This window comes from Sphaerodactylus townsendi, linkage group LG12 (genome assembly GCF_021028975.2).
Source record: "Sphaerodactylus townsendi isolate TG3544 linkage group LG12, MPM_Stown_v2.3, whole genome shotgun sequence".
NCBI classification, from domain to species: Eukaryota; Metazoa; Chordata; class Lepidosauria; order Squamata; family Sphaerodactylidae; genus Sphaerodactylus; species Sphaerodactylus townsendi.
Genome location: NC_059436.1, coordinates 28858489 through 28885310, shown reverse-complemented (window position 1 = coordinate 28885310; position 26822 = coordinate 28858489). Strand labels below are relative to the sequence as shown.

The 26822-nt window shown below is 45.2% G+C and overlaps 1 protein-coding gene across 1 annotated transcript in view; it reads left to right on the top strand.

The window, feature by feature from the left end:
- The first annotated feature begins 911 nt into the window (after positions 1-911).
- The window catches only part of PROM2 (prominin 2), a 66088-nt gene continuing 40177 nt past the window's right edge, over positions 912-26822 (top strand). The window contains exons 1-6 of the mRNA XM_048512122.1: positions 912-1508; positions 9844-9893; positions 11241-11443; positions 15060-15180; positions 23017-23080; positions 25885-25974. Coding sequence (XP_048368079.1) covers positions 1283-1508; positions 9844-9893; positions 11241-11443; positions 15060-15180; positions 23017-23080; positions 25885-25974 — 754 coding nt within the window. The 5' untranslated portion in view covers positions 912-1282. The remainder of the gene's footprint in view (positions 1509-9843; positions 9894-11240; positions 11444-15059; positions 15181-23016; positions 23081-25884; positions 25975-26822) is intronic.

Below are 26822 nucleotides of genomic sequence, written 5' to 3'. Positions count from 1 at the left end.
GCAGCCAATCAGAACATTGGAAAAACGGAATCTACGTAAACTACGTCAACAAACGCAAACTACATAAATGACATAAATGATGTAAACATAAATGTTCCTGTGGAAAATGAAAATAAACCGAGAGCGCATGCATAATTCACTGGAGTTCTTCCTCCCGGCCTGAACGCGCTGACGGGCAGCCGAGCGAAGGGAGAAACCGGGATAAAAACATCCTGGGATATATGATCCCATGTCTATCCCAGGAAATTTTGTCCATGGTGAAAACGGCTTGGCCTAGGATCTGTGAGATTCCAGGTCTAAATCCTCACTCTACCTTGAAAGCTTGCTGGGTGACCCTGGGCCAGTCATACACATTCAGTCTAATTTACCCAGAGGCATAGCTAGGGGGGAAAGCGCCTGGTGCATCGGTGTGTCTTCCACCCCCATCACGCCCCCGGCACACCCCTGCCACACGCCCACAGGGGGCGCGCCTGGTGTGTCATGCACCCCCCTGTCCCCTTGGAGCTACGCCTCTGAACTTACCTCACAGGGTTGTTATGAGGATAAAACGGAGAGTGGGAAAATGTTGTAAGCCTTAGTTCTCCTTTGCAGACAAAAATGGGGTATAAATGAAGTAAATAAATGGCGGTGAACATTATTGCCTTTGATGGATTTACAGCGCCACCCTAAGTGAGGTTAGGTTGAGCCAGGGTGTAAGGATGGCACTGCTTGACATATTTTGTGGAAACTCTGGTTGGCTGACTCAGGGCAGCAGAGGAGCAGAGATAAGATTTCGGGAAAGGCCTGTGAATAGCAGCTGGGAAAAGCTCCTCATTCACTCTTCCACTCCACCAAGCGTGGCTGCTCCACCCCGCCCCATCCCACAGGCTGGAAAGAGGTGAAGAGCTGCAGCTGGGAGGCCTGTGTCGTCAGGAGGCAGAAAACTTGTTGGGCAGGTTTTTCTTTTTGCCTTTGGAGGCATTTCAGCGGCAGACAGAGCAGATCTGTTGAAAAGTGGGGGGGAACATGGTCGAAAGAAGCACCAATGCTTTGTCTGTTTCTCCTTGTCCTCTGTTCTACAAGCTGGGCTTGGGAGCACTAAGAAGGAACTAAGGAGATCCAAGACCGTGAGAAAGGAGCTCTCCCTTTGCAGGTCCGAGGGAAGAAGAGAGCATCGCTAGAGAGCCGGATCTCATTCTGGACTACTGGGTTCTATCACTCTTTCTATTGTACCTCCTGTGCCTGGGTAGTATTTCTGATCCTGTTCAGGATTAATTGCCTTGGAGAGACCTAGAGCTCGAGGATGGGATTTCTGCCGCTCCTGTTATTGGCCTTCACTTTAATTCCTCTGGATCCAGCCCATTCTCAGCAATGCTCAGGAGACCCCACTTCACTGATCCTTCAGTTTGCGGATGTGGGAGCTGACCAGTGGGTTCCTGCCCACCGACGAGTGCCCGGATCATTGGATCCCCTCTATGATCTTGTCCAAAGCTACCTTGACATAGTTCAACAGAACCCTCTACCTACAGGTAAGTTTGATTCTTCTGAAGTTGAGAGCCAGGCAGAGTTGTGAACCAGATTAAAAACTAGCCTGGCCTGCTCTTGTGCCTTTTGAAGCAGCTTGAAGTAGAGGCTAGTCGGTGAAACTTTCCATGTCTACAAATTAAACGGGCTTGAAAGGTACAAAGGCAGTGACTGAGGAAAAGGTACTGCCCTGTGACCAGGTAAAAACAGGACTATTTTCACAGAATAGATCTTAGAGAAAGCAATGCTCAAGAAACTAGATTAGAGAGGTCATTTCTGGAAACTTTGAAGCTATGGAAACAATAATTTCCTCTCTCCCACCAAACATTTGTGGAGGGCAAAGGGCAGAATTGAAGTATATGCTGTACTTTCCTACATGGCCTAAATTTATTTTTCAGCTTTAATATAATAAAATGTATAACATCATTTGTAGCATAATTGGCATATAAGTACTATTTGTCATGTTTATGAAATGTACAGTTATAAGCACCATATTTTTCTATCAGCAAAACTCCAAATATATTCTGGAAAGAGAGAATGTTGCACCCTGTGCTGCCTTTGCTCATATATCTTGTTTCTAGCCAGCTGATATATTCTGTATATTCCTTTGCCAGCGAACTCAACATGCCAGACCTTCTTTGTTATAGGATGCTCCACCTGGGTCCTAGTGCCTACCTAGCCCTGCTTTCCTCATCTGTTTGAAAGTGAAAATACATCCAAGTACCATGTTCAATAATGCACAAAATAATGGTTTTGACAAAGGCAGAGCATAAAAATGAATGATAATCCTCATATTCATTTGGGACTATACTCTAATGCAGAAGCATACCATTTTCTGAACTGCTGCACCTCAACTGACCGTACTAACATCTTTTTCTGAGACAGGGCGCAGTGTTTTATGTAGAGATGTTTTGGTGTGTGTGTGTGTGTGTGTGTGTGTGTGTGTGTGTGTGTGTGTGTGTGTGTGTGTGTGTAGGGACCACAGATAAGGCAAAAGAAGTCTAGAATCATGCAGAGCCTAAGGTTGTGGTAAAAACTGAAAAAATGACCCTGGCCATGTTTTTGCATATGCAGTACAGTGAACCCGAGTCCTAACCCCTGCAGCCACTCCAGAAGGATACTGTGTTCAATGGTACCAAAGGCACTGAAAGATCTAGAAGTACCAACAGGTACAACTGCCCTCTGTCCCTTTCCCTGAGGAGGACATCCATCAGGGCAACCAAGGCTGTCTTTGTTCTGAACCCCCACCTGAACCCTGACTGGCATGGATTTAGGAAATCAGTTTCTTTCAAGTGTGCCTGCAACTGTGCCCACCACCACTCACGATCCAAGGATGATCTCTTCAAGTGGGGGTGTATCACTGCCTCCTTCAAAGGACAAAGCACCTCCCCATTCCCCAAGGAGGCATTCACTACCTCCAGGACCCACCCAGCAAATCCGCCTTGGCTAGATTTAATTAGCCATGATGAGAAAGGATCCAAGGAACAGGTGGTTGGCTGCAACCCTGCAAGCAACTTGTCCATGTCCTTGGGTTGCAACAACTGAAATTGATCCCATGCAGCCTGACCAAACAGTTCTCTGGAGATCACCTCAGGATTGTTCAAAACCATAGAGTCCAACTCCATACGAATCTGAATGGCTTTGCCCTGAAAATATTTTGCAAAATCATCACAGCTGATCTCTGAGGGCAGAGCCGGTTCCCCCTGCCTGGAGGTGGACACCAACCCATTCACCACTTGGAAGAGTTCAGCTGGATGGCTAGATGTGGATGCAATTGAAGTAAATTTTCACCCCCTTTGCCACCATCTGGTAGGCTCAATAATGAGCTCTCACCAACATCCACTCAGATTCACAGCAAGTTTTCTTCCAATTGTGCTCAAGCTGCCATCCTAACTGCTTCATAGCCCTACGCTCCCCTGGATACCAGGGGCTGCCTAGACTCTACCAGCAGTCCGGGAGCACTTCAGAGCAATTGGGTTGATTGCCCTGCCTTGGTCATCTTGCCATTCAGTATTGCGACCAGGGCCTCAGCTAGAAACTCCCCTCGAGCCCCCAGGAATCCTTCAGATTCCATCTCAATCAGTCCCACACCCCTGCAGTGGGCAGGCGGTACCAAAGGCACAGTTGCCAAATTTAACCAAGTGGTGATCCAACCATGACAATGGGCAGATCTCACAGCCCTCCACCAACAGACCACCACCCCTTTGCTCTGTAGTCAACACCAGGTCAAGAGTGTGCCCTGCTTCATGTGTAGAGCAAGAACCACACTGAGACAGCCCCATAGTTGTCATGGCAGCCATGAGGTCCTGTGCCATTCCACATGAGGCATCCTTGGCATAGACATTAAAATCCCCCAGAACTGTGTGGCCAAATCATAAGAATATGGTAAGATGCCAATTTCACCAGGCATCTTCCAAACATTTAGTGCAGGACCCTTGAAAATGCAGGGCCCCATAACATGTGCTACTTTTGCTACTAGGTTAATATGGCACTACTAACGTCAGTTAGTGCATGCACAACAACAGAATTGTTAGGCACAATTAACAAGTAATAGTAAAGGAAGTACTTCTGAGCATTTCCTCTCACTGAGTAACAGCAGTTCCTACTCCCACACAATAAATGGAAGCCAAAAGTAGGGCTTACAGAATATTACTGTGAACCAGTCTTATGATTAATTGTTGTATTTAAATTATGTGTGTGAGCCGTCCTGAGCTTGGCTGGGAAAGGGCAGGATAACAACAGCAACAACACTTTCCACACAGATTGCAGGGTTAGCACCTCTCAAACCATTGTAATCACTTCCATGATTAGCAAATTATACACATACGATGTATTCCCTTATAGCTGATCCAACTCGGGGCCTTTCCTCGCGGGCATTTTATGACGCCCTGGGGACGGCAAAACGCCGTCCCCAGGGAGCCATTCACACAGGGGGCGCAGCTGCTGCGCAGCCACGCCGCCCTCGTGCCACCCGACCAGCACCAAGCCGGCGTTTCCAGAGTGCGCTTGGAAGTGCACTTTCCTGGAAACGCCGACTGGGAGCCGCCGCCATGCGAACGGCAGCGGCTTTCAGGCGCTTCCCCCCCCCACTCCCTCCCTTCACTTACCTTGTCCCTGGCCCTCCGGCGCGTCGCCGAGGCCTGGGGACATGCCCCCCTGCCCTGCGACGCTGCAGCAGGTGCGCAGGGCCGGGGGGCGTGTCTCCAGGCCTCGGCGACGTGCCGGAGGGCCGGGGACAAGCTTTGGTCGGGCTTGCTACGTGGCTCCGCGGCATGCCATCATCTCCAGGCCGGCTCTAGGACCCGGTCCATGCCGGACCCGGTCCTGAAGCGTCGTCGAATTTCGGCGTGAGTTACGCCGACCCAACCCCTTCCGCTTCCGTGCGGAAGGGGCCCCTGTTACTTTTCCTGTTACAGCAGTATTTTTGTAAAATTATGTTTTCATTTTTCCTCACAACTTCTACCCTTCCCGGATGTTATATATGAATTCTTGCATATTTTTCCCATTCGTCTTTAGAGTTAATGTGATAGGATTGATCGACCCAGGTTGGGAAAATCCTGGAGATTTGGAGGTCCACCATCAAAAGCATCCATTCTCTTCAGGGGAACAAATCTCTATAAGTCTATAGAGAGATCCCCAGGCCCCACCTGGAGGCGGACAAATGTATGCCAAGACCTCACCAGGGCTTAGCCCAGAAGGTGGTTTTCAACAGTGTGGCTGAATTCTCCTGCTGTGCAGGAAGAAAAGGTCCTCTTGAGTTGTGCAGCATACCTTTTCCTCACCACTGAATGTCAGATGCCTCTCCACATATGTAGAATTCCAAAGTAAACTACCTCTGAGCACTGGCATAAACAAGATTTTCAAGTAGAAGAAGAGCACCTAATCCTATTCTTCCAGGGGGAAAATCCACTTCTCTCCCCCCCCCCCCCCCACCTCATTCTGGCTGCTGGTGGAAGAAAGGGGCTTAAGTTGCAGGCCAGGGTTTTCAGAGAAAGAGACTTTCAGGCTCATTCCGCACATGCAGAATAATGCACTTTCAAACTGCTTTCAGTACTCTTTGAAGCTGTGTGGAATGGCAAAATCCACTTGCAAACAGTTGTGAAAGTGGTTTGAAAACGCATTATTTTGCGTGTGTGGAAAGGGCCTCTGAGATGATTTGCCCTTGCCTGCTTTCTGTGTTGTGACCCTGGACTTGCTTTATAGTCTCTCATTATCCAAATAATAACCAGGGTTGACACTGCCTGCCTTCCAAGATGTGATGAGCCTGGGCTAGCCTGGGCTATATTGTTGGAATTTTTTTTTAGAAATCCCATCCTTCCAGTCATTTCCTTCCAGGATGATGAGCTATTGGTGAGTATCCATTGGGTTTGGTCAGTCAACCAATTACAAATCCATCTAACAGTACTTTGTCTAGCCCACATTTACTGGCTTGCTTGCAAGAATAATGGTGAACCTTGTCAAAGGCCTTACTAAAATTAAGGTATGCCACACCCATAGCACCCACTTCATCTACCAAGCTTGTCCAAAAAAGGAGATAAGATTAGTCTGGCATGACTTGTTTTTGACAAAACTATGTTTACTTTTAGTGACCAAGGCATTCCACTCTAAGTGCTTACAGACTGTCTGTTTAATTATCTTCTCTAGACTCTTTTCTGGTATTGATATCAGGCTGACTGGGCAGTAATTGTTTGGGTCCTCTTTTTTCCCTTTTTGAAGATGGGGACAACATTAGGACTTCTTTTCTCCAGGAATTCTCAAAGATTATTGCAAGTGGCTCTGAGATTACTTCTGCCAGCTCTTTTAATACCCTGGGATGTAGGTCATCAGTTCCTGGAGATTTGAATTCATTTAAAGTAGCCAGGAATTCCTGTACTACTGCTTTATTTATTCTGTGCTGAATTTCTCCTGCTGCAACTTCTGTTCCATTTTCTCCTGGTTGAGCACTGTTTTCCTTTTGGGAGAAGACAAGGCAAAATGATGTTGAGTAGTTTTTCTCTATTCCCCATTAGCATTTTGCCATCTTCTCCATGCAGTGGCCCTACCATTTCCTTGTTCTTCCTTTTGCTACAGACAGAACAAAAAAAGCCTTTCTTGTTTTTAACCTCTCTAGCAAGCCTGAGCTTGTTCTGTGCTTTAGGTTGCCTTAGTAACTTAAATGTTGGTTCAATTAACAATGATACTTTTTTCTTTCACTATAAACTGTGTTTTTATATTGAGCATCAAGCCTGACAAAAAGTTTTAGAGGACTTAAAAGTTTGCTCATTATTTTGTGATTTTTGGTTAGTTTTAATAATAAATGTTACACAGTTTTCATGTTTAGATGTTTTTGTGCACCAGCACAGTTATTTACAATCTTTTTTTTCAAACCAAGAGTCTCCTAACAAAAATTAGTGTTGCCAACCTCCAGGTGGGGCCTGAAGAACTCCTAGAATTATAATGGATTTCCAGACTTCAGAGATCAGTTCCATTGGAGAAAATTGCTGCTTTGCATGGGGGACTTTATACCCTACAGAGCTCCCCCCCCCCCAAACTTCACACTCCAAAGACTGTGCCCCCAAACCTCCAGGAATTTCCCAACTCAAAGTTGGCAACCCTAGTATGAGTTCTTTTCTTCCCACAGTCTTGGTCCCTGTCACGAATTAGGGCTGTTCTAGTGTTCATTCTGTACATCACTTTTTGGCTAAGATCAAGTGTGAGTGGTTCATTTTGTATAGAGATTAACATATAAAAGATCAGGATCATGCCTTACAATGAGCGCGGGTTCAAGTTCCCCAGAACTCTTGATAGGGTTGGATGCTGAGTCCAACAACAATATTAAAATGGAAGAGTGAGAAAAGGGTGTTCCTTAGCATGCTGGTACTGCCCTAGGTCTGCACCTTGGAATATAGAACATCTTGCAGACTTAATTAGGTGATTCTGGGTGCAAAACAGGTTGCACTAAAATGCTGCTGGGAGTAGGACAGAGAAGCTCCAGTGAAATTTCTGTTGAGATTAACTGCCAGTTGTATATTTCCAGTCTCAAATGCTGGCAGGGTTGGAAGGAACACCTTCCCTATGAGGAAAGAGTTTGGGACTTCTCTGATTAGAAGAATGATAGCTATGGGGTGACATGACAGAGGATAAAATTATGCATGGATCTGGAGGCAATGGGCACAGATAACATTTCCTTGAAACCAGTGTGGTGTTGGGTTAAGGTGACAAACTAGGCATGGGAATATTTAGGTTCAAATTTTCATTTAACCATGTCGCTCACCTTGGGATTGGTTCGTAGCAAGAAGGGTGTGTGTGTGTGTGTGTGTGTGTGTGTGTGTGTGTGTGTGTGTAAAATCATGATTTCAGTAAATCTAAATAAATGCATCTTAATAAACATATGATAAATTTAATGAAATAATCCTAACGAATAAAAGTTCTGTTGTAAGACCAAACACGTTTTGACAAACCATCTTCATCAGCTGTCAACTGTACAACTTTTTTCCTCCTCAAAATACTCAAAATAGAAATTATTACATACAATGTATACAGAATCAGAACATCCCTAATACAACTCGCATATATCTCACTGGACCATCCCCAGTGACTATTACTTTAAAAGGTCATTTTCAGTAATTAACAAACAAATAAAATTATTTTATTTATACATATTTTTATAGAATTGAATAAACTATATATTTACCAAGCTAATTTTTTTTCACTGACCACAACTTCATCAATCGGTTCACCAGCTTACTATCGTCTCAGCACCAACGACATAAAGTCTCTCAGCATATATAACTTCGCCATTCCCTAAATATATAGCAATAACAAGACCAATCCCATGACATTTCTGCTGTCTTCGTACATTAAGAAAACTGTGTGCATGTTAAGTGCTGTCAAGCTGCTTTTGACTCATGGTGACCTTGTGAATTAATATCCTCTAAAAGGTCCTGTTATTAACAGCTTTGCTCAGTTCTTGCAGACCAAGGGTAGTGGCTTCCTTTATAGAATCAAGTCAATCCGTTTCATGTTGGGTCTTTCTCTTTTACTGCTGCCTTCAACAAAACCTTGCCAGGCCAAAAATTATCAACTCATCCTCGAATTAAAAACTCATAGTACAGCAGAGGACATTCCGGGGGCGTGGTGGTGGGGTTCCAGGGCGGTGGCATTCTGGGGTGGGACGGAAGCAGAGGATGCACCGGTGCACCAGGTGCTTTCCCCCCTTGCTATGCCTCTGGCAACATCTGTGGGAGGCTTTTCCCTTTATCCCCCTTCTGTGCCATCTGGTAAGCCACTGGGGGACACTGAACTAGATGAACCTTTGGTATAATCCAACAGGGCTTTTGTTCTTAATGTCCCAGTGTTCAAGCTTCTGTGTGCATAGCCCAAGTAAGCAGTGCAGGTAAGGAGACATTTTCTGGAAGATTTTTTAAAAGTAATTTTAGAATTAAGCAGTGATTTTTAAAGAATGTGAAATGATTGCTGGGTTAGGATTTTACCGCGAGGAAGAGAAACTTGGAAACTGTGAGGAAGCTGAGTTGAGGTGGGGTTGGTGTGAAAATTACAGGTTTGAATGTTCTGTTCTTTCATTGTCACATCTCATCTATCCAACACTCTGCTGCCAAAACCATTCATCTCTCTCATGTCACCTCCAGCTGAGACCATTGTCTGATGCCCTACCCTTTCTGTACTAAGAGAAGGGGGAGATAGCACCTTGCTTTTGGAGCGCCCTCCCTTTTGCGGTTCACTTATTTTCCTTTCATTTAGGCACCAAGCCAAAACTTTTTTTCTTTAGCTAGACTTTCAACTACAGGTTACCATATTTTCAAAACTTTTATGGTCTACTCCTAGCTTGAAGACTATTGTATCAACATTATTTTACATTGCTCTATTTATTTAATAGACTTTACTGCCCTGACTTATATTTATTGGCATGTTTTATTGACTTGGGAGTGTTTATTTCATTGGTTGTTTTATTAGCTTGTTTTATTGTTTCTGTTTTGTGCCACCTTGAGCAAGCCTGGAAAGGTAGCATACAGATCTTTCTAAATAAGTGAATATCCCAACATTCATTTTCCAACAACCTTGCTCCTCCAGTTTCTCTGTTCTCTGAAGATTTCCCATTGCCTCGACCATGTCTTTTCTCCTTTGTTGACCCTTATGCTTGGAACTCCCTTCTGAAGCACTTTTCTGATGTCTCTGGAGATCATCACATCATACCTCAAAATCCACCTTTTCCATCAAACTTTTGACAGCTGTTCAGGGCAAGGACCTGTTCTGTTGATATTAAGCAGTCAATTGTCATGTAGACTGATGGTGATATATAATAATGACAATAATTCTGCTAATACTTTCCTCACTCCACAGAGCTGTTGAGGGATGCTTTGAATGACCCACCTTCTGCTAGTGCTTCACAGGTGAGAATTGTGTGAGAATAAAGTCCATTTTTGGAGTGGGGCAGCCATTTTGTAAACTTAAAATCTTTGATGGATATCAGTTTTTACCTCTAGGTACTTTCCATTTGGCCTGCCCACCTATTGCTCCTCAGGTGTGTTAGCCACATAGGGATGATGATCTCAAGGGAATGTATGGATAGGCAATGAAATTATGGAGGAATTACATTGTGGGCAGGATAGGTTTGCAATACATTATAGTGATTTGATATTAACGGAAACTGAAATGTGTTACAAGAAATGGGTATGATTGTAACTAGTGGGCTGAGTGAGAATGTTATTGGGAGAAAAATTGATAATATTTGGGAGTCACTAGGGTCTGGTTGACAAAAAACCCAGCTCAACCAAGGGTAGTTCTACACTACAACCTTTTTGTGCTCACCCTCACTTGTGCTCTTCAAGCAGCTAATGGACAAATACTTGTCAGGGATGCTTTAGGCTGATCTTGCATTGAGCAGAGGGGGTTGACCAAATGGCCTGCAAGGCCCCTTCCAACTCTGTGGTTCCACACTGTTCTGTCATTTGATTCATGTGCTGATGGATGTCCCTGCTCTGCTTAACAACAGCAACCTCTTGGATTTTTGCATCTATATGAATATGTGTTTGTATTCTAAGCATGACTCTGCTCTTCCCACTGGTCACTAGTATCAGCAATTACTTCCTGCTGGTCACTAGTATCAGCATTATTTCTTTCTTTTTAAAAGTGAGTATATTTACACTGTGACTTTATGTCATCATATCATTGTTCCCCACTGTTCCCTAACTCTAGTTGAAAAGTTTTCCTCTTGAAATCAGTTTTTCTGTACAGGAAACACACTGGCAAACAGTGCTAATTCTTAATAATGTTATAGTGCCAATAAACGTTAAAAAAAACCCTTTAAAAATGCAGCAGTTATTGCTTTACTACCCAGAGACTGCATATAAGATGAGAAATTACAATTGAATGCAAAGACCATCCATCCACATACCACAAAGATTGCACTTCTATACAGTCAAAAAAGTAACAATTTTGGGAAAAATGGAGCTGAAATCAGGAATGAGTGAGAGAATAAATTGATGATGACATTGGAACAATGATTACTAACGTCACATACAAATTATGGTGACTTCACTGTATTTGACTAATGTGGAACCAACTCAGTCCTTGCTGGGCAGCCTTGGACAAATGGTTTGTCTCCCATCTGTGCCTCTTGTTTGTAAAATGCCCTTGTATTATTCAAGGTGTCAATGATGGCCCATTGCACAATGTGTGGAATGAGGGACAAGAAGAACCAATGAATGTGGCCTAAAGGATTCTTTCTTATTCTCCAGATCCTCCAGTATCAAGCTGGGTACATCGTCTGTGCCACAATCGCTGTCATCTATTTTGTGACAATGCCCTTGATTGGGCTGAGCATCTGCTGCTGCAGGAGACACAGGCGCTGTGGTGGGCGGGTGAAAGCCTACCGTCGCTCCCTCCTCTGCCAACGCAACCTTCTCATGCTAAGTCTTCTCCTGATCACTCTAGTCATCCTGTAAGTGTAGGGTGGTGGTGGCTGGTGGGCTGGGTCATGACATGAGAGAGATGGGACAGGAGGCTGTCTGTATCAGTTATACCAGGTTGATGAGACAGAAAATTAAACTGGTCATGGAAGCCATGTTGCCAGGGCACCAACATTTGCATAAGCTTCTACTTGAATTCAAGATGCTTTTTAAAAAGTGCGTGGTTATAATCTTGATGACTCTAAATGGCTTGGGCCCATAGATTTCTTGAATCAAGCAAGGGATTGGACTACATGATTTATAAGACTATTTCTAAAGCTACAGTTCTACTTATTAGGCTACAGTCCTAGAAAATTTACTTGGGAGAACTTAGAGGCACATACTTTTGAATAAATTTGTGCTGCATTGCTCCAATTCTGTAATTCATTTTAAAAAGTCCCACTGACCATTGGGGAGATTTGAATGGGGTTAGGTTTAGACTGCATCTGAATATGATTCTTACCTTCCATTTGTTTACTTTAACTTTGGTTAAATGTTGCAACTGCAAACCTAAAAAATGGTCAACTGTAAGCCCAGATATGGAACTATCACTTGAAATGGGCTTGCAAACTGTGGTTTGTTTTCATTGTGGTTAAATGTTAAATCTGCTATAAATCTGGAGGTTTGATTCCTCTTCCCTTCGCATGAGCGGCAGACTCTAATCTGGCGATCCGGATTTGTTTTCCCTGATCCTTCACATGACACCTGCTCGGGTGACCTTGGTTTAGTCACAGTTCTGTCAGATCTCTCTCAGCTTCACCTGTCTCACAAGGTGCCTGTTGTCGGGCAGGGAAGGCGATTGTATGCTGCTTTGAGACTGCTTAAAGGTAGAGAAAAGTGGGGCATAAAAAAACCTCTACTTCTTCTAAACAAACCATGTTTATACTAAGGGGTTTCTTAAACTGGTGTTTTGCCTCCAGGGCAGTCCAGGACTCCAGGGTGCCCAGAACCACTCCCCCATTTCCCTTCCCCTACCACTACTGCTTTAGTGTGACTCAGCAGGAAAAAGAGAAGAAGCCTTATGTGGTGCCATCCTAAACAGAGTTACACCCAGTTGTGAAAGGGCAAATGCCCTGGAGGGCGGGGTTGAGAATGTTGCAGTCTCATTACTTCTGTGTTGAAGAGACAGATTACAAGAGGAAGGGATGGGAGAGTAGGGCAGCCCTGAGGTCTCTTCTGCACATGCAAAATAATGCACTTTCCATCCACTTTTACAACTGTTTGCAAGTGGATTTTGCTTTTCCGCACAGTAAAATCCAGCTGCAAAGTGCATTGAAAGTGGATTGAGAGTGTATTATTCTGCATGTGCGGAAGGGGCCTGAGTGCTGAAGGGATGGGGTCATGTGGGCTCATTCCTGCCAGATTCCACCCCACTCACTACTGCTTCCACAGCACAGGTGCCATTTTGCTGCTCCATGTGGAAGGCCTAAGGTGACTTCTGATGTGCATATTCGTTCAGGTTCTCTTGATGTGGATTAGTGAATTAGTTACCTCTTATCAGCTTAACTCAGCTCTCATATTTGAAGTCAGGGTGGTTCAAAGGTGTTCTTTCCTTCCAGCCTTTGAAATTATAGTTAAGGGTGGAGTGGGATTTTAATCTTCCAAATTGGCGGCTGTGATTAATACTACAGCTAAATTAATACATGAATGAATAAATAACATTTTGGTATTTTAAAGACTATGTGTTATGTGTTATAATGTTTATGTGTTATAATAATTTTTTGTGTGAAGTCGCTTCAGAAAAGGCTTCCATAGAGTCCACAAAATCTTATTCTAGAGTTGCCAGCCTCCAGGCAGCTTGAGTTCTCCTTGAATTACACTTGATTTCCAAACTACAGGGATCGGTTCCTTTGGAGCAAAAGGCAGCTTTGGCTGCTGAGCTCTCTTTGGTGGATTCCGCACAGCACAAATATAATGTTTTTAGGACATTATAAAAAGTGTTTTGGGGAAGAACTTCACACAGCTCTCTTCTCCAAAATGAGTTCAGCCTGTTATCTTCCTTTCAACCCAAGTTTTTCAAAAATTGCTTAACCAATGACTCCCCTCGCAGGCGCCACTGTGAAACTGACAAGAGTTCCATGCAGCTGGTGGGGGGAAAAGATCTGTTTTGGCTGACAGTGCTTGTGTTCACTGTGGGAACAAAATGCCAAAATGAATCTTTTCATAATATCCTAAAGAAGTTATGTTTTTGCTGTGCGGAATCCTTCCCTTCCCAAACTCTGCCTCCTCAGGGTCTACCCTTAAATCTCAAGGAATTTTTCTAGCCAGAGTTGGCAACTCTTGTAGCTGCTGTAAGAACGGTTTTACTATTGCATCTTCGTGGTCAGCTTCCTCTGCTCCTGACCGCCTCCCAAGCACTGGGATGAGACCATAAGCTAAGGAGAAAGGGATCTGTGTTGGAGAGGATGGGCCTTTGCTTCTATCTTAGGGCCTTTCCCCACTCTTGTCGTTCCCCTCTATGCCTCGCGCTGCTCTCAGTGTGCAGCATCCCAGGCGCGCTCCTGGCCGTCCCCACGACCCCGCGCTCTGCGCTGAGAGCCATCAAAAGGCGCCGTTAAGAAGAGCGCCTGGGATGCTGCGTGCTGAGGGGTGCAACAGCAGCAGCTTCGGGGCGGCTGCGCTGTCGCTGCCCCTCTCAGTGGGGAGTGCCGAGGGACCCCGCGCTACTCTCCTCGAGTAGCGCGGGGCTTAAGGTAAGTGGGGAAAGGCCCTCTGACTCACAACTCAGGAAGGGTTGCTTCTTACTTGCTCTTCAGTCCCTGCACTGTTTCAAGATTGCAAACTCAAGCATTACCATACAATGGCCTTGCCTGGTTTCCTGAAACCTGGGGTTGGTGCAATACTGAGAACAGTGCTCACAAGTGGCATTGAGCTACATGTCGCTTCTGAGCCATGTAATAGCACCGTCCTATGGTGTGGTTTGTACATGCCTGCCTATCATGTGTTGACCGCAATACAATGTAAATGGTCGAGCACTGAGCAATGATAGTGCTTTTTATTACCTCAAGCATGTTTTTGTGCGGACATAGTTCCCCCATTCAGCTACTTGATGTTCACAACATATTTACTAATCAAGTGTAAAGAAAGCTATTGTGAGAACTTTTGTGCTTAATTACAAATAGGATTGTCAGTACTGGACTGTGAAATATCTGAAGATTTTGGTCAAGGAGCCTGGGGAAGGTGAGATAGGAGTTTTGGGGGGTGGGAATCACAGCAGACTAGAATGCCCTACAGTCCACCCACCAAAGCAACCATTTTCTCCAGAGGAGCTGATTGTCTGGAGATCAACCATAATAAAGGGGAATCTTCAGGTGTCACTTGGAGGACGGCAACCCTAATTATAAAATGTATATAAAAGACACACACAACATGCGTGCAAAGAAATTCTTCATTTTTGGGCCTAAGATACTCTTCAAACCATTTTAACAAACTGCCTGAAAGATTTTCGTCTGCTGATTCAAACTGTTACTAACTGATGTGAAGCTGCCATAAAGCAATTGTAGAAACACTGTAAATTGCAACAAAACCAGGTGATATTATGTACATGTGTGAAACCAGATAGCTAGAGGAAGTCATTTCTTGTACTGTGCATGTCCCCTTTTCCTGTAGGGCTGGTGTTATCTGTGCTTTTGCTGCCAACCAGAAAGTGAAAGAGGAAGCGGAGCCCGGAGCCCGAAATGCACTGAATACCCTGCAGGCTTTGAGGCACCATGTGAGCGGGATACCCCGTGTGAGTTGATATTTTTTCTGTCCAGCCCCCTTGCATCCAGTGCACATTAGTTTCATAGTGGAGCAAAATGCATGACGGTGCCCCCTTCCCCCCCCCCTTCATGGCCCTCTGGGCCATTTGTCATTCAACGGGACCTGCCATTCCTCCCTCTTGGGAGGAGGATTTTGAATATGGAGCTGCTGGACGCCCTTTATTTTTATGCTAGTATTTTTATATTGTATTTATGAGATCTAGCTTTTACTGTTTTATCGCTGCTTTTAAAGATTTAGCCATTTTATGTTATATTATGTTTATTGTTGTACACCGCCCGGAGCCCCTCGGGGATAGGGCGGTATAAAAATCTATACCATTATTGGCTAGTAATATGATGACATGATGAGTTTATGATGACATTAGTATTGGATAGACATGATGGATGATGATGATGGGATGATGATGATATTGATATTGATGATAGTAGTAGTATGAGTAAATAATAATAATAATACCTCTTCTGGAAAATGAGTCATTTAGCTTTGGAAAATGGCATGGGAGTAAGGTTGCCAGGTCTCCCACTGTGGTAAGAGACCTCCCACTGACAACTCTTTCTTGGAGTGGTGGCAGGAGATTGTGTTTTTAAATTACCAGTGTGTCACATAACATCACATCATTTCCGGGGGGGGGGGGACCCCATTTCCTGCCAGTTGCCAGACATCAGCAGGAGGGAAGTTGCCACTTCCCTGTGCCGCATTCCAAAGTCAAATTAGGACCTGGAATTCGTTTCCCAACATCTCAACTGTCTCATGTTAATGGTAACATCTAGTTTGGTCCTATGAGAACTGCTAGGTCAGAAGTGCAAGGAAAATCTTTTGTTTACTAACAAGATCCTTTGGAAGTTTGGCCAGAAAAAAATGGGCTTTTGTGATCTCTGAACGTTCTCAAAGACTCATGTTTCTGTGTCCATTAACAAGTGCATGCGATTAAGATGGGGAATGTATTGCCAGGGTTTGGAGTCTATATATAAAATTGCACCCTTGGCCATGAGTCTGTGCTAGATCACTTGATAGGGTTGCCAGCCCCGGTGGGGGCAGGAAACCCCCTTTCCCAACTGGCATTTTCTGCTGCCACACAGAACTGACATCATAACTCTCTAGGAATTGGCCTAAAGTCTATGGCCAAGCTTAGTCCACCAGTTTAGTCCCTGCTAGTCATTTTCAAGGTCCATGAATTTCAACTTCAAGAATTGCTGGAGGCTTGATCCCTGGAAGGAATTACCTACTTTCGTTGCTTCATTAAAACTTAGGAATGCCTGTGCTTCAATACACTAAGCTGTTCCCTATAAGGCTGATAATTTCAAGCGGAATGTGAATTTGCTATGGTGGAGACAGACTTTTTCTTACACGAAAGGCTGCATTTCAAAATAAGTAGCTCAAATGTAGCTTCTCCCTTTTCTCCTCTCTCCCCACCCCTGCTCCAAGTGGGTGGAAGAACAAGAGCCCCTTAGCAGAAATTGAGCCTGCTTCCTGGCCACCACCATGTCTAGCAGCTGGTGTAGCAGAGCTTTTCAAAGACTTCTATGCTAATGCAAGCTGGCAGGCGGGAATCCTCAGAGACAAAAATCCAGGGCACTCTGAAAGCAGCATGAACATCTTCGACAACTGGAAATGACATGTACTGTGTGTAAATGCAGAGCAGGGGGAAGGCCAAGAAACCACTCAACATCCCAGGAGGCAGGGATGTGTCCGTGGAACAGCTGGGAGACGCAAGGGTGAAAGCGACTGCTGTGCAGTTGGGCAAGGTGCAATTAAAAGGGTTTGTTGACCAGGAATGACAAATGAAGGGGGAGGCTAAGTTGCTCCTCAGAAGGTTTAATTTGTTTTCATATAAATTAATTAGTATTAATTAAAGTATTTTATTTTGTCCCATTTGGGGACCTTAACAATGCAGTTCTAAACAGATTGCCACAAATCTACATGCCTTGCCTGTTGAAAGTTCCCATCTCTATCCCTGGCCCATCAAATTTCAAATGGTCAGCGACTTTATGAGAGCGTGGAGTAATGAGCCCAAATGAGCCAATGGTCTAACTCTATAAAACAATTTTATATGTTTTATGTTTAAGTACTTCCTTAGTAGGCATTGATGGGGAGATGACGCTGGCAGCCGAAGTTGCTACTGACTGGGTACACCCAATCTGCTAGGATGGGAGTGGGTAGACATTTTGGATATAGTCAGCAAAAAAACTGCCTCACTCTGTAAATTTAGTGAAAAGAAAAGCCTGGGAGATGTGATAGCATGATTCGTCTACAAAAGATCAAGCATAGACAACTATGAGTTGGGAAATTCTTGGAGGTTTCATGGTAGAGCTTGGGAAGGGTGGGCTTTGAGGAGGGGAGGGAATTCAGAGGGGAAGAATAATGCCATAGACTCCACACTCCCAAATAGCCATTTTTTAAGGAGACTGTCCTCTGTAGTCTGGAGATCAGGTGTAATTCTGGGAGGTCTCCAAGTCCCTCCTAGGCTGTTTCTGCATAGCAACAGAAACGCACCAAGCAGCCCTGCAGATCTGCCACACCGGAGAGGCAGCTCCGCACGGAGCCGTCGCCTCCACTGACTTGCCTGTCCAGTGTCGCTCAGGAGGGTTACAGGGACTCGCCCACGCTGCCCTCCAACCTCCAGGGGTCGGAAGGCAGTGCAAGCGGGTCTCTGCAGCCCTCCAGAGTGGCACTGGATAGGCAGGTCAGTGGTGGCGACAGGAAAAGCAGCGTCTTCCCGCCGGTGCGGTTCGCACCACGCTGGTGGGAAGACACTGCTTTTCAAAAACCTGTATTCCACCCGTGCGGAAGGGACCTAGAGACTGGGAACCCTACAAATATCCCAGGTTCAATCCCTGGCATTTCTAGCTAAGAGGAACTTGGATAATAAAACATCTGGCTGAGATTTTGAAGAGCCGTTGCCAATCAGAGTACATAGTGCAGAGCTAGCTAGACCAACGTTTTGACACAGTATAAGGCAGCTGCTTAGATGTTGAATTTGGAGGCTTGAAAAGCTGTGTTGTTTGCTTTTCCGGGGAAATGACGCTGCCTTCTTGGTTGTTTTGCCTCAGTTATCGTATCATGTTCATATATACGCTGTTTATTTCAAAAGGCTTCTTTAATGTGCTGGGCTCTTATCTTATAAGGAAATTGAGTCTATCAAAGATTTGAAGATAATACCTACAGTTGGAGGGGCATGGGAAAATAAATTGTATTCCAGCCTTGGAAACAAAGATAATATATGGCAGTAGCTGGTGTGGAAATTGTGGCCAATTCAGTGAAAATTCAATGTACTTTACACTTACCTGAGCTGCAGGAAGAACTTTTTTTCTGGGATTGGTTCAGCTGAGGTAACAGTTCAGTAATTCTCAGGGCCTAATTCTAAAGGTCTATCCCATGAGATCAGCACCCTATTTTCAGTGGGATGCTGTCCACCTTTCGAGTCTACCTACTCAAGTTGCCTTGCGTACATGGTTGGGTCACTTAGTGGTTGCCATGCTTTAATGACTAAGTCCAGTTGAAACCAATGGAACAAGTTAGCTGTGAGTCTCACTTCTAGTAGTCACAACTCACTTCTGGAGAACCGGATTTGATTCTCCGCTCCTCCATATAAGCAGCAGAGTCTTATCTGGTGAACTGGATTTGTTTCCCCACTCCTACATTCCTGCTGGGTGACCTTGGGCTAGTCACAGTTCTTCAGAAGTCTCTCAGCCCCACCTACCTCACAAGGTGTCTGCTGTTGGGAGAGGAAGGGAAAAGCATTTGTAAATCTCTTTATGGGAGAGAAAGGGCAGGGTATAAATCCAAACTCTTCTTCTACAGGATAGGAACTGTTGTGTCCATTTCTGTATCTTTGGGGCCCCAAAAAATTCATCACTCAGAAGTGCCAAATTTTCCCCTCTTCAGGTTATTCTTCCTAGAGGTAGACTCTCATGTGGCATTTATTATACTGTAGGAGATATTTTGACAATGTTTGACATGGAAAATACAGGGCTGCTTCTTCACAGCCGTTGGATTTGGTGAATTCCTTTCTGTTGCCTGGCACAGTCAAAATAAAAACTGTCTGTGATTACTTGATCTGCCTTCTGTAGTGCTGTTTGCTTATTCCTTATTCCCAGCATCTTTGTTTATATACTTCTTACCAACAGTCTGCTTCTGTTTGCTTGCAGTTTCACTTGCATTGTATTATTGGGAATAATGCAAATAGCAGTGTACCCAGCAGTGTAGCTAGCCAAATCATTCATTAACAGACTTAAGTTCATTATGATAACAGGTATTTATGTAGCATGTTTATTTATGTATTTATTTGGTTGTTGGATTTATATCCCGCCCAATCCCTGAAGGGCTCTGGGCGGGTTACAACAAGTTTAAAGCATTCTATAAAACATTCATATTAAAATATAAATCCTAACCAACAATTTAAAAATCGCTAAGGTGATAATCAACATTATCACCTCAATACAACAATACATTGTCTTGGTTTAATTCTGAAAACAGCATTGTAAGAATTCTCCTCAAAGGCAGATGGAGCTGGGGGCTGATGTTTAGTCCTTTAACCAGCTCTGCTATAAAGCTTTGCACTGAAAAATCATCATTAGGCAAGCCAGCTGTGTATGCAACCAATCAAATCCCCAACACTTCATGATAGTCTCTCCCTATTAACTTGCAGCGAAGCTCATCAGTGTTCCGGCATCTCTGTTCAGTGCTGGGATTGGATAACAGTGTGTCTGGCCAAGTGCAGAGTATTTTCCTCCCCAAGCCCTCGCTTTTTAGGCTCCGCCCCCAAAATCTCCAGGAATTTCCCAATCCAGAGCTGACAACCTTTGGCAATCCTAAACACCTTATTCTTCTGTTAATTAGTGCTTTGATCCTTGGGGAAATAATAATTCTACTAGATTATGGAAGGGCAGCTAAATAAGGGCTAAACTACACGTGATTTTAGGAGATCCATACACAGATGATGTGGTGATGTGGTTCAACCTTAGTGGCAAGAACAGATGGTCCTGGTCTACACTGAGGCTTTGGCAAATGGGAAGAATTTAACCCCCCCCCCCCCCGCCCATGCATTGTTTTTGTGCCTTTAGTTGAGGGGTGTCCAACTCTGGTGCTTCAGACATTCATGGACTACAATTCCCATCAGCCCCTGCTGGCATGGCCAACTGGGAATTGTAGTCCATGAACATCTGAAGCACCAGAGTTGGACACCCCTCAACTAAGGTCACAAAAACAATGCGGGTGTGTGTGTGTGTTAAAGTGCCAGAGTTGGACACCTCTGCCTTAGTTGCTGCTGTGGAGTTGCAATATCCTGTATGGTATTTATATATTTCTCCCAGGAGCGGGCAGCAGCTCTCTGGGAGCTGATCAAGGTCCAGGAGATGGCACAGGAATAAAAGGTTAAAATTCTTGCTACTGTTCGCTAGGCAATGTCTTAATGACAGTGGATAAAACTGGGGAAATTTCAGGAGATCTGTCCATGACTTTCCTACCAAAATATTTGGTTGTCTCCTTTGTCCGCTACTGCAAAAACAAAAAAAACCTGATTTGTTATGTCAGGAGCTTTGATGGAGGAGAACCACCTTCTTCCGATGAATGGGACTCTACTCCTTGAAAGCTTCTGTAGCAATGAACCAGTTAGTCTCTAAAGCGCAAGACGCTTGAGTCTTTGGAAGGTGAGGTCCCATCTATTAGAATATGATACTTTGTGCCTTCCTCAGGCCAGCCCTCTTCATTGTAAAAGGGGTAAGCACCTATTTTAGCTTCCGCCTGGGCTTGCCAACCTGGCCAATTTCTGCCTTCTGCTTGTTGGATTCTTTTTTAAACCTTGGCCTCAATGAGTCAACTGATGCGCTCACAGTTCCATACATCCATCCGGAACAGGAAATGCTTTCTTTGCTTTTCTGGGAAAGCAGGAGGAAGATTGTGAGTGAACCAGCAGTGATGTTTGTCCTTCAGATAGAATTGCTGAGTGGAGTACCAGAGAGGCAAAGACTCTTTTATTCGTGGGCAACTTCCAGATATTTGGGAGAAGAAGAAGAGTTTGGATTTATATCCCCCCTTTCTCTCCTGTTGGAGACTCAAAGGGGCTGACAATCTCCTTGCCCTTCCCCCCTCACAACAAACACCCTGTGAGGTAGGTGGGGCTGAGAGAGCTCAGAAGAACTGTGACTAGCCCAAGGTCACCCAGCTGGCGTGTGTGGGAGTGTACAGGCTAATCTGAATTCCCTAGATAAGCCTCCACAGCTCAGGCGGCAGAGTGGAGAATCAAACCCGGTTCCTCCAGATTAGATACACGAACTCTTAACCTCCTATGCCACTGCTGGTTAGATCATGGCAGAAGAAGAAAGTTAAGATGTACAACAGTTTGCTGGGGGTAAAGTGTAGACGGCTGCGGAAGGCAGTGGCAAACCACCCTGTAAACAAAGTCTGCCTAGTAAACGTCGTGATGTGAGGTCAGTGCCTGAGTCAGTAATATAACCCAGTGCTTGCACAGGAGAATATATTTACCTTTACCTGCAACAGGAATGTAGGCAGGGGGAAACACAGAGGAGCTGGTGGCTGATGGAGGGAAATGCATGCCAACCCTTGAGTGGATGCTCTGTTGTCAGTGCAAATGGCTCTGTGTTTGGGGCAGCAGCAGGGACAGGGAAACTGTGACTCTTTTCCATGTTCGTGCAGCTTTTGGTTGAAAATGGCTGTGCTCCATTTGCCAATGAGAAAATGTGACAGAATTGTTTGTTACTCATCACTGGCAGTGTTCATAGCTTCTGTGGTGGAAATTCATGCAAATGTTGTAAAAACAATATGTTCTGCTGTCTGGGAGAGTCCTTAACATTTTTTTCATGGCTTCAAACTGTTACATAAGCACTTTCCTCATTTGAATTGTTTATACATTATGTGATTACATTTTCCTCCCACCCTTCCTCCATAGAACTCAGGGCTGTATGTATGGTTCTTTCTTTCTCCACTTTTATTCTCACGACAACCCTGTGAGCTAGGTCAAGCTGAGATTGGCCCAAGGTCAGCAAGCTAGCATCATGGCACAGTAGAGATTTGAACCTGTCTCTTCCTGTTTGTAGGTTTCTACTTCTATTCTCTGTTTATTTATCATTATTCCCAGCCCTTTCCTGTGGTCTCAGGATGGGTTACAATAAAAACCATACAGCGGTAAAATCACAATAAAACCCCTTCCTGAAAACCCAACACAATTTAAAATCTCCCATATCTACCCACCCACAAAAAAGAAGGGGTGTACAGACATCCTGGGGGCCCCTCCAAGTGGTGGAAGTCAGCCAATTCCCGGGTGAAAAGGAAGGTCTTCACCAGGTGCTGAAACTCAAAGAGAGTAGGTGCCTGGTGAACTTCTGGAGGAAGGGCATTCCACAGAATAGGGACCACTGTAGAGAAGGCCCTCCATAATTTAGGGAGGGAGGCAAATTTGCACATTAAAAGAAGAAGAGTTGGTTTTTATACCCCACTTTTCTTTACCCATCAGTACATAGAATTTTTCCCAGCGGAACAAGTGGAATCTCTCTGAGGCACAGGTGTCAAACTTGTGACCCTCCAGATGTTATGGACTACAGTTCCCATCATCCCCTGCCAGAAGGCTTAAGCTCCTTCCCCCTGCATATGACAGTCCTGCTCATGTACCTGGAGCTCCAAGCACATGTCTACTTGATAGGACCTGGGCTAGACCTGGCAATAGCGTATCATGCCATTAAGCCCAAACACATGAGATGTCTTAAAAGCTTTCCCCAAAAGGTGGAGATTGCAGGTGCAACTTTTTCTTCATCTGTTTAGTTGTTGTTCCCTTTTCTATCTCCCACAGGGAGTTCAGCTGGCTGTGGAGCAGTTTGCAGTTCCTAAAGAACAAATCATCAGAGATCTAAACAGTGAGTTCCTTTCCTCGTATGTGTTCCGTTTTGTCTTGCAACCAGTTGACGTTATGTTTTTAGTTGTACCCTTGAAATATTTCAGGTGTAATTGAACCCTATAAAAGGGCGAATGCAATACATATTTCCAATGTATCATACTTTGTTCTGGTGCCATCTGGAATTCAGGGTTGGCTGCAGCTTCTGTCAAGAGAATATCCAGGGCTAATTCCTACTGTTCGGTAGAGAAACAGATGTCTTGGAAAACTTTTCTGGCTCATCCTTCCATTTAGTTGATTGCTTTTCATATAACCTGTGCAAAAAAAAAAAATTCTATCTGTTAGCGTCAGCATCTGGGCACCTGAGCCAAATCCAGGCTCCTGAATTATGCTACTTTCTTCTCCCCTATCCTCATTTGCCATCCCAGAATGAAAACAGTCATGGTATGTATAGTAACAGGGAAATGGCAATATCCCCCCACACCCCAATCTTTTAAATGTGACAGCAAACTGGTTGCTGTCCAGAAGTTCATGGTTCCTAATGGTCCTTTCGTAAGGGAAGAGGTATGTGACTTGGCTATGCGCGCTTAGTAATTTGCTGAAACTGATCTCTGCTTTGGCAACACAGGTTCTTTAAATCAGCTTTGGGAGAGGGAACCGTGCAGAATGCTGAAACTGCAGCGCTTAGGTTGTCAACTTCCAAATGAGGGCTGGAGCTCCCCCAGAATTACAACTAAGTTCCACACTACAGAGATTTATTTATTCATTTATTAAAACATGTATTCCACTTCTTTTGGAGAAAATGTCTGCTTTGGAAGATGAACTGCAGGGCACTGTATGCAGCGAGATCTCTCCCCTTCCTCAAGCTCACCCTCCTGGCTCTACACTCAAATTTCCCGTTATTGTTGAACCTGGAGTTGGCAGCCCTGATATCACTGGAGGCCAAGAAGACCCCGACCAGTCTGCTCTGGTTTATGAGTCATAGCAGGCATTAGTCCAAACAGTTTAAAGCAGGGGTCCCCAAACTTTTTAAACAGGGGGCCAGTTCACTATCCCTCAGACTGTTGGAGGGCTGGACTAAAAAAACTATGAACAAATTCCTATGCACAAATGATTGTAAAATGTTTGATTTCACCTTTCAGCCTTTCTGTCATGGTCTATTTTTAGAACAGTGACCAAAGTATGTCAAGTACAGGGTGGGCTCCAAATATTGTTGGGGAGGCTGTGGAATACCTTCCCCTGTAAAAAAAAAAAGCAGAACTTTCCCAATGAAGCATTCCATCTAACCCAGGATCAGGTATCTTCCTGGGTTCTTTCCTCCCTAGCAGCCAGCGAGAGGTTCACCAGCCTGGCTGATGCCAATGGGAGTGGGGCGGAACAGAAAGCCTGAGAGCAACACATGGAGTAGCCGAGAGGGAAGGGCGGAGCAGGTGTTGCCACATGTAAGGTTTCCAACTCTGGGTCAGACAATTCATGGAGATTTGGGGGTGCAATCTGAAAAAGGCAGGGTTTGGGGTGGGGAGCCACCATCCAAAGTAGTCATTTTCTCTAGGAATTGATCTCTGTCACCTGGAGGTCAGCTGTAATTCTGGGACATCTCCAGGCCTCCCCTAGAGGTTGGCTACTCTTACATAGAGGTAATATCCACAAATATGTCTCCTGCCTGTGATCAGCAATGTTTAGAAAGCAACTCCAGTCACAGAAAAAGAGCAGACCTGTGGGCATTGCCTTGTTGCATAGGCTGGTTGGGGAGAAAGGAGCCCAGGAGCCCAAGGGAGCCGATCTGGCAGACCCCGAAGGCCGCGGGTATCTTCAGGGCTCTGTTTTCCCTTCAGCAGACCCAACAGTCAAAGTCACGGAGACCCGTTACCCGCCTACCAGCCGGTCCCGCAGGGTGGAGGGTGGGGATCGCCCTGCTTGCTTTCCACTGGCCTTGTTGGCAGGGGCACTGAGCAGAGGTGTGTGGCCCCATTCACAGGTTGTGGGGGGCCTGAAGGAAGACGAGCGACTGCAAGCACAACAACCCAGTGGGAAACCCTCCCATGTGAGCCCTGCAGAAGCAGATGGCGAGACCCTGCCAGTTCTCGGGAAGCGCCGTGGGGAATCCAGGTGGATTCAGTGCCCTGTTGGCTCAAGCAGTCATGGGTGACTGTGTGTTTTGGGGAGCACGACATCTGTTGCCCCAGCCTCGAGATAGAAAGCCTGCCCCGACTGGGGCTCAACAGTCACCTGTCCTCTCAAAAGCACGTTTGTTCTCATTCCCCCACCCCCAGCCTCAGGGCCGTCCTGGGCATCCAGGGACAGGAAATCCACACCCGCTTTGCTTCCCTCCCCATAGGACTGAAGAGGAGTCGCCTTCTTCGCTCCCCCAATCCTTCGTGCTGGTGGTGGGGCGGGCGAGCCCCTTGCGCCAGAGGGGCCGATTCCTCCTCCCACTCGAGCCCCCACTGCACGTGAATGGAGCCATCGCCGCCATGCCTGGCGGGCCGGATAAATGCCTTCAGGGGGCCACATTTGGCCCCTCGGCCGTAGTTTGGGGACCCCTGGTTTAAAGCCTGGAGGACTGGAACTGTACTTAAAGTTATTGTGAGGCCAAATTCTGTGCCTTTACAGCAGGGATCTTCAAACTATGGCCCTCCAGATGTTCAGAGACTACAATTCCCATGAGCCCTACCACTTGGCCATGCTGGAAGGAGTGATGGGAATTGTAGTCCATGAACATCTGGAGGGCCATAGTTTGAAGACCCCTGCTTTACAGTGTAACTATGGGATTTCCTCTGTGACTGCTCTGGCTTATCTGATGTGTGTTGTTCCTGTGCTTTTCAGACGTCAGCTGGAACATTGGCAGTACCATCCACTTGGTGCTGAAAGGATCTGTATATTCTGCTATAAATGCTATGAAGAGTAGAGCACAAGGTAAGGTGAAGATGTGTCACCTGCTGTTTGTACTGTCCGAGAGACAGAGACAGAGAGAGCAGTCTGTGATTGTACCTTACAATTTAGCATAGGCCAATCTTAAGAGAGATTTACTGGGAAATAAACACATCATGATCAGTGGTATTTAGCGCTAAGTAAAGGTGTATAGGATTGCAAACTTTACAGTGCAGTCATATATAGAGTTACTCCATTCTAAGGGCCAAACTAAACATTACTCATTTTAAAGAGTTGGATGAGGGTTCTCTGGACTCAATTTGTGTTCTCTGCAGCAATAAAGCAGCTGCAGAGATCAGCCTTCCCCTCAACTGCGCAGGAGAAATTATTTCCCTGATTTTGCTGCCAGACATTCATCGATATTCCATATGGGAACAGACAAATGGGAGAGATAACTTCTCTCGTGTGGTTTTTATGTGGGAAAAAAGGTTTGTGTGTGTGTGGGCCAGGGCTGGGGGAGGGGGGATAGGAGCACTTCATTTCTCTGTGGCCACATACTGAGTCCACTGGACTTTCCTCCCTTCAAAAGAAGCTGCTGTAAGGCTTTGTTAAAAATGATAACATTTAGTTTGATCCAAAGCCTGGAGTAACTCTGTAAGAGGAGAATAAGATTTGGTTTTTATACCCCTCTTTTCCTCTACCTTTAAGGAGGCTCTCAGTAGCTTACAATCACCTTCCCTTCCCCTCCCTACCATTAACACCCTGTGAGGTAGGTGGGGCTCAGAGGGTTCTGAGAGAACTGTGACAGGATTCATATGGAGGAGTGGGGAATCCAACCCAGTTCTCCAGATTAGTATGCCACTCTTAAGCACCACACCACACTGGCAAGATTG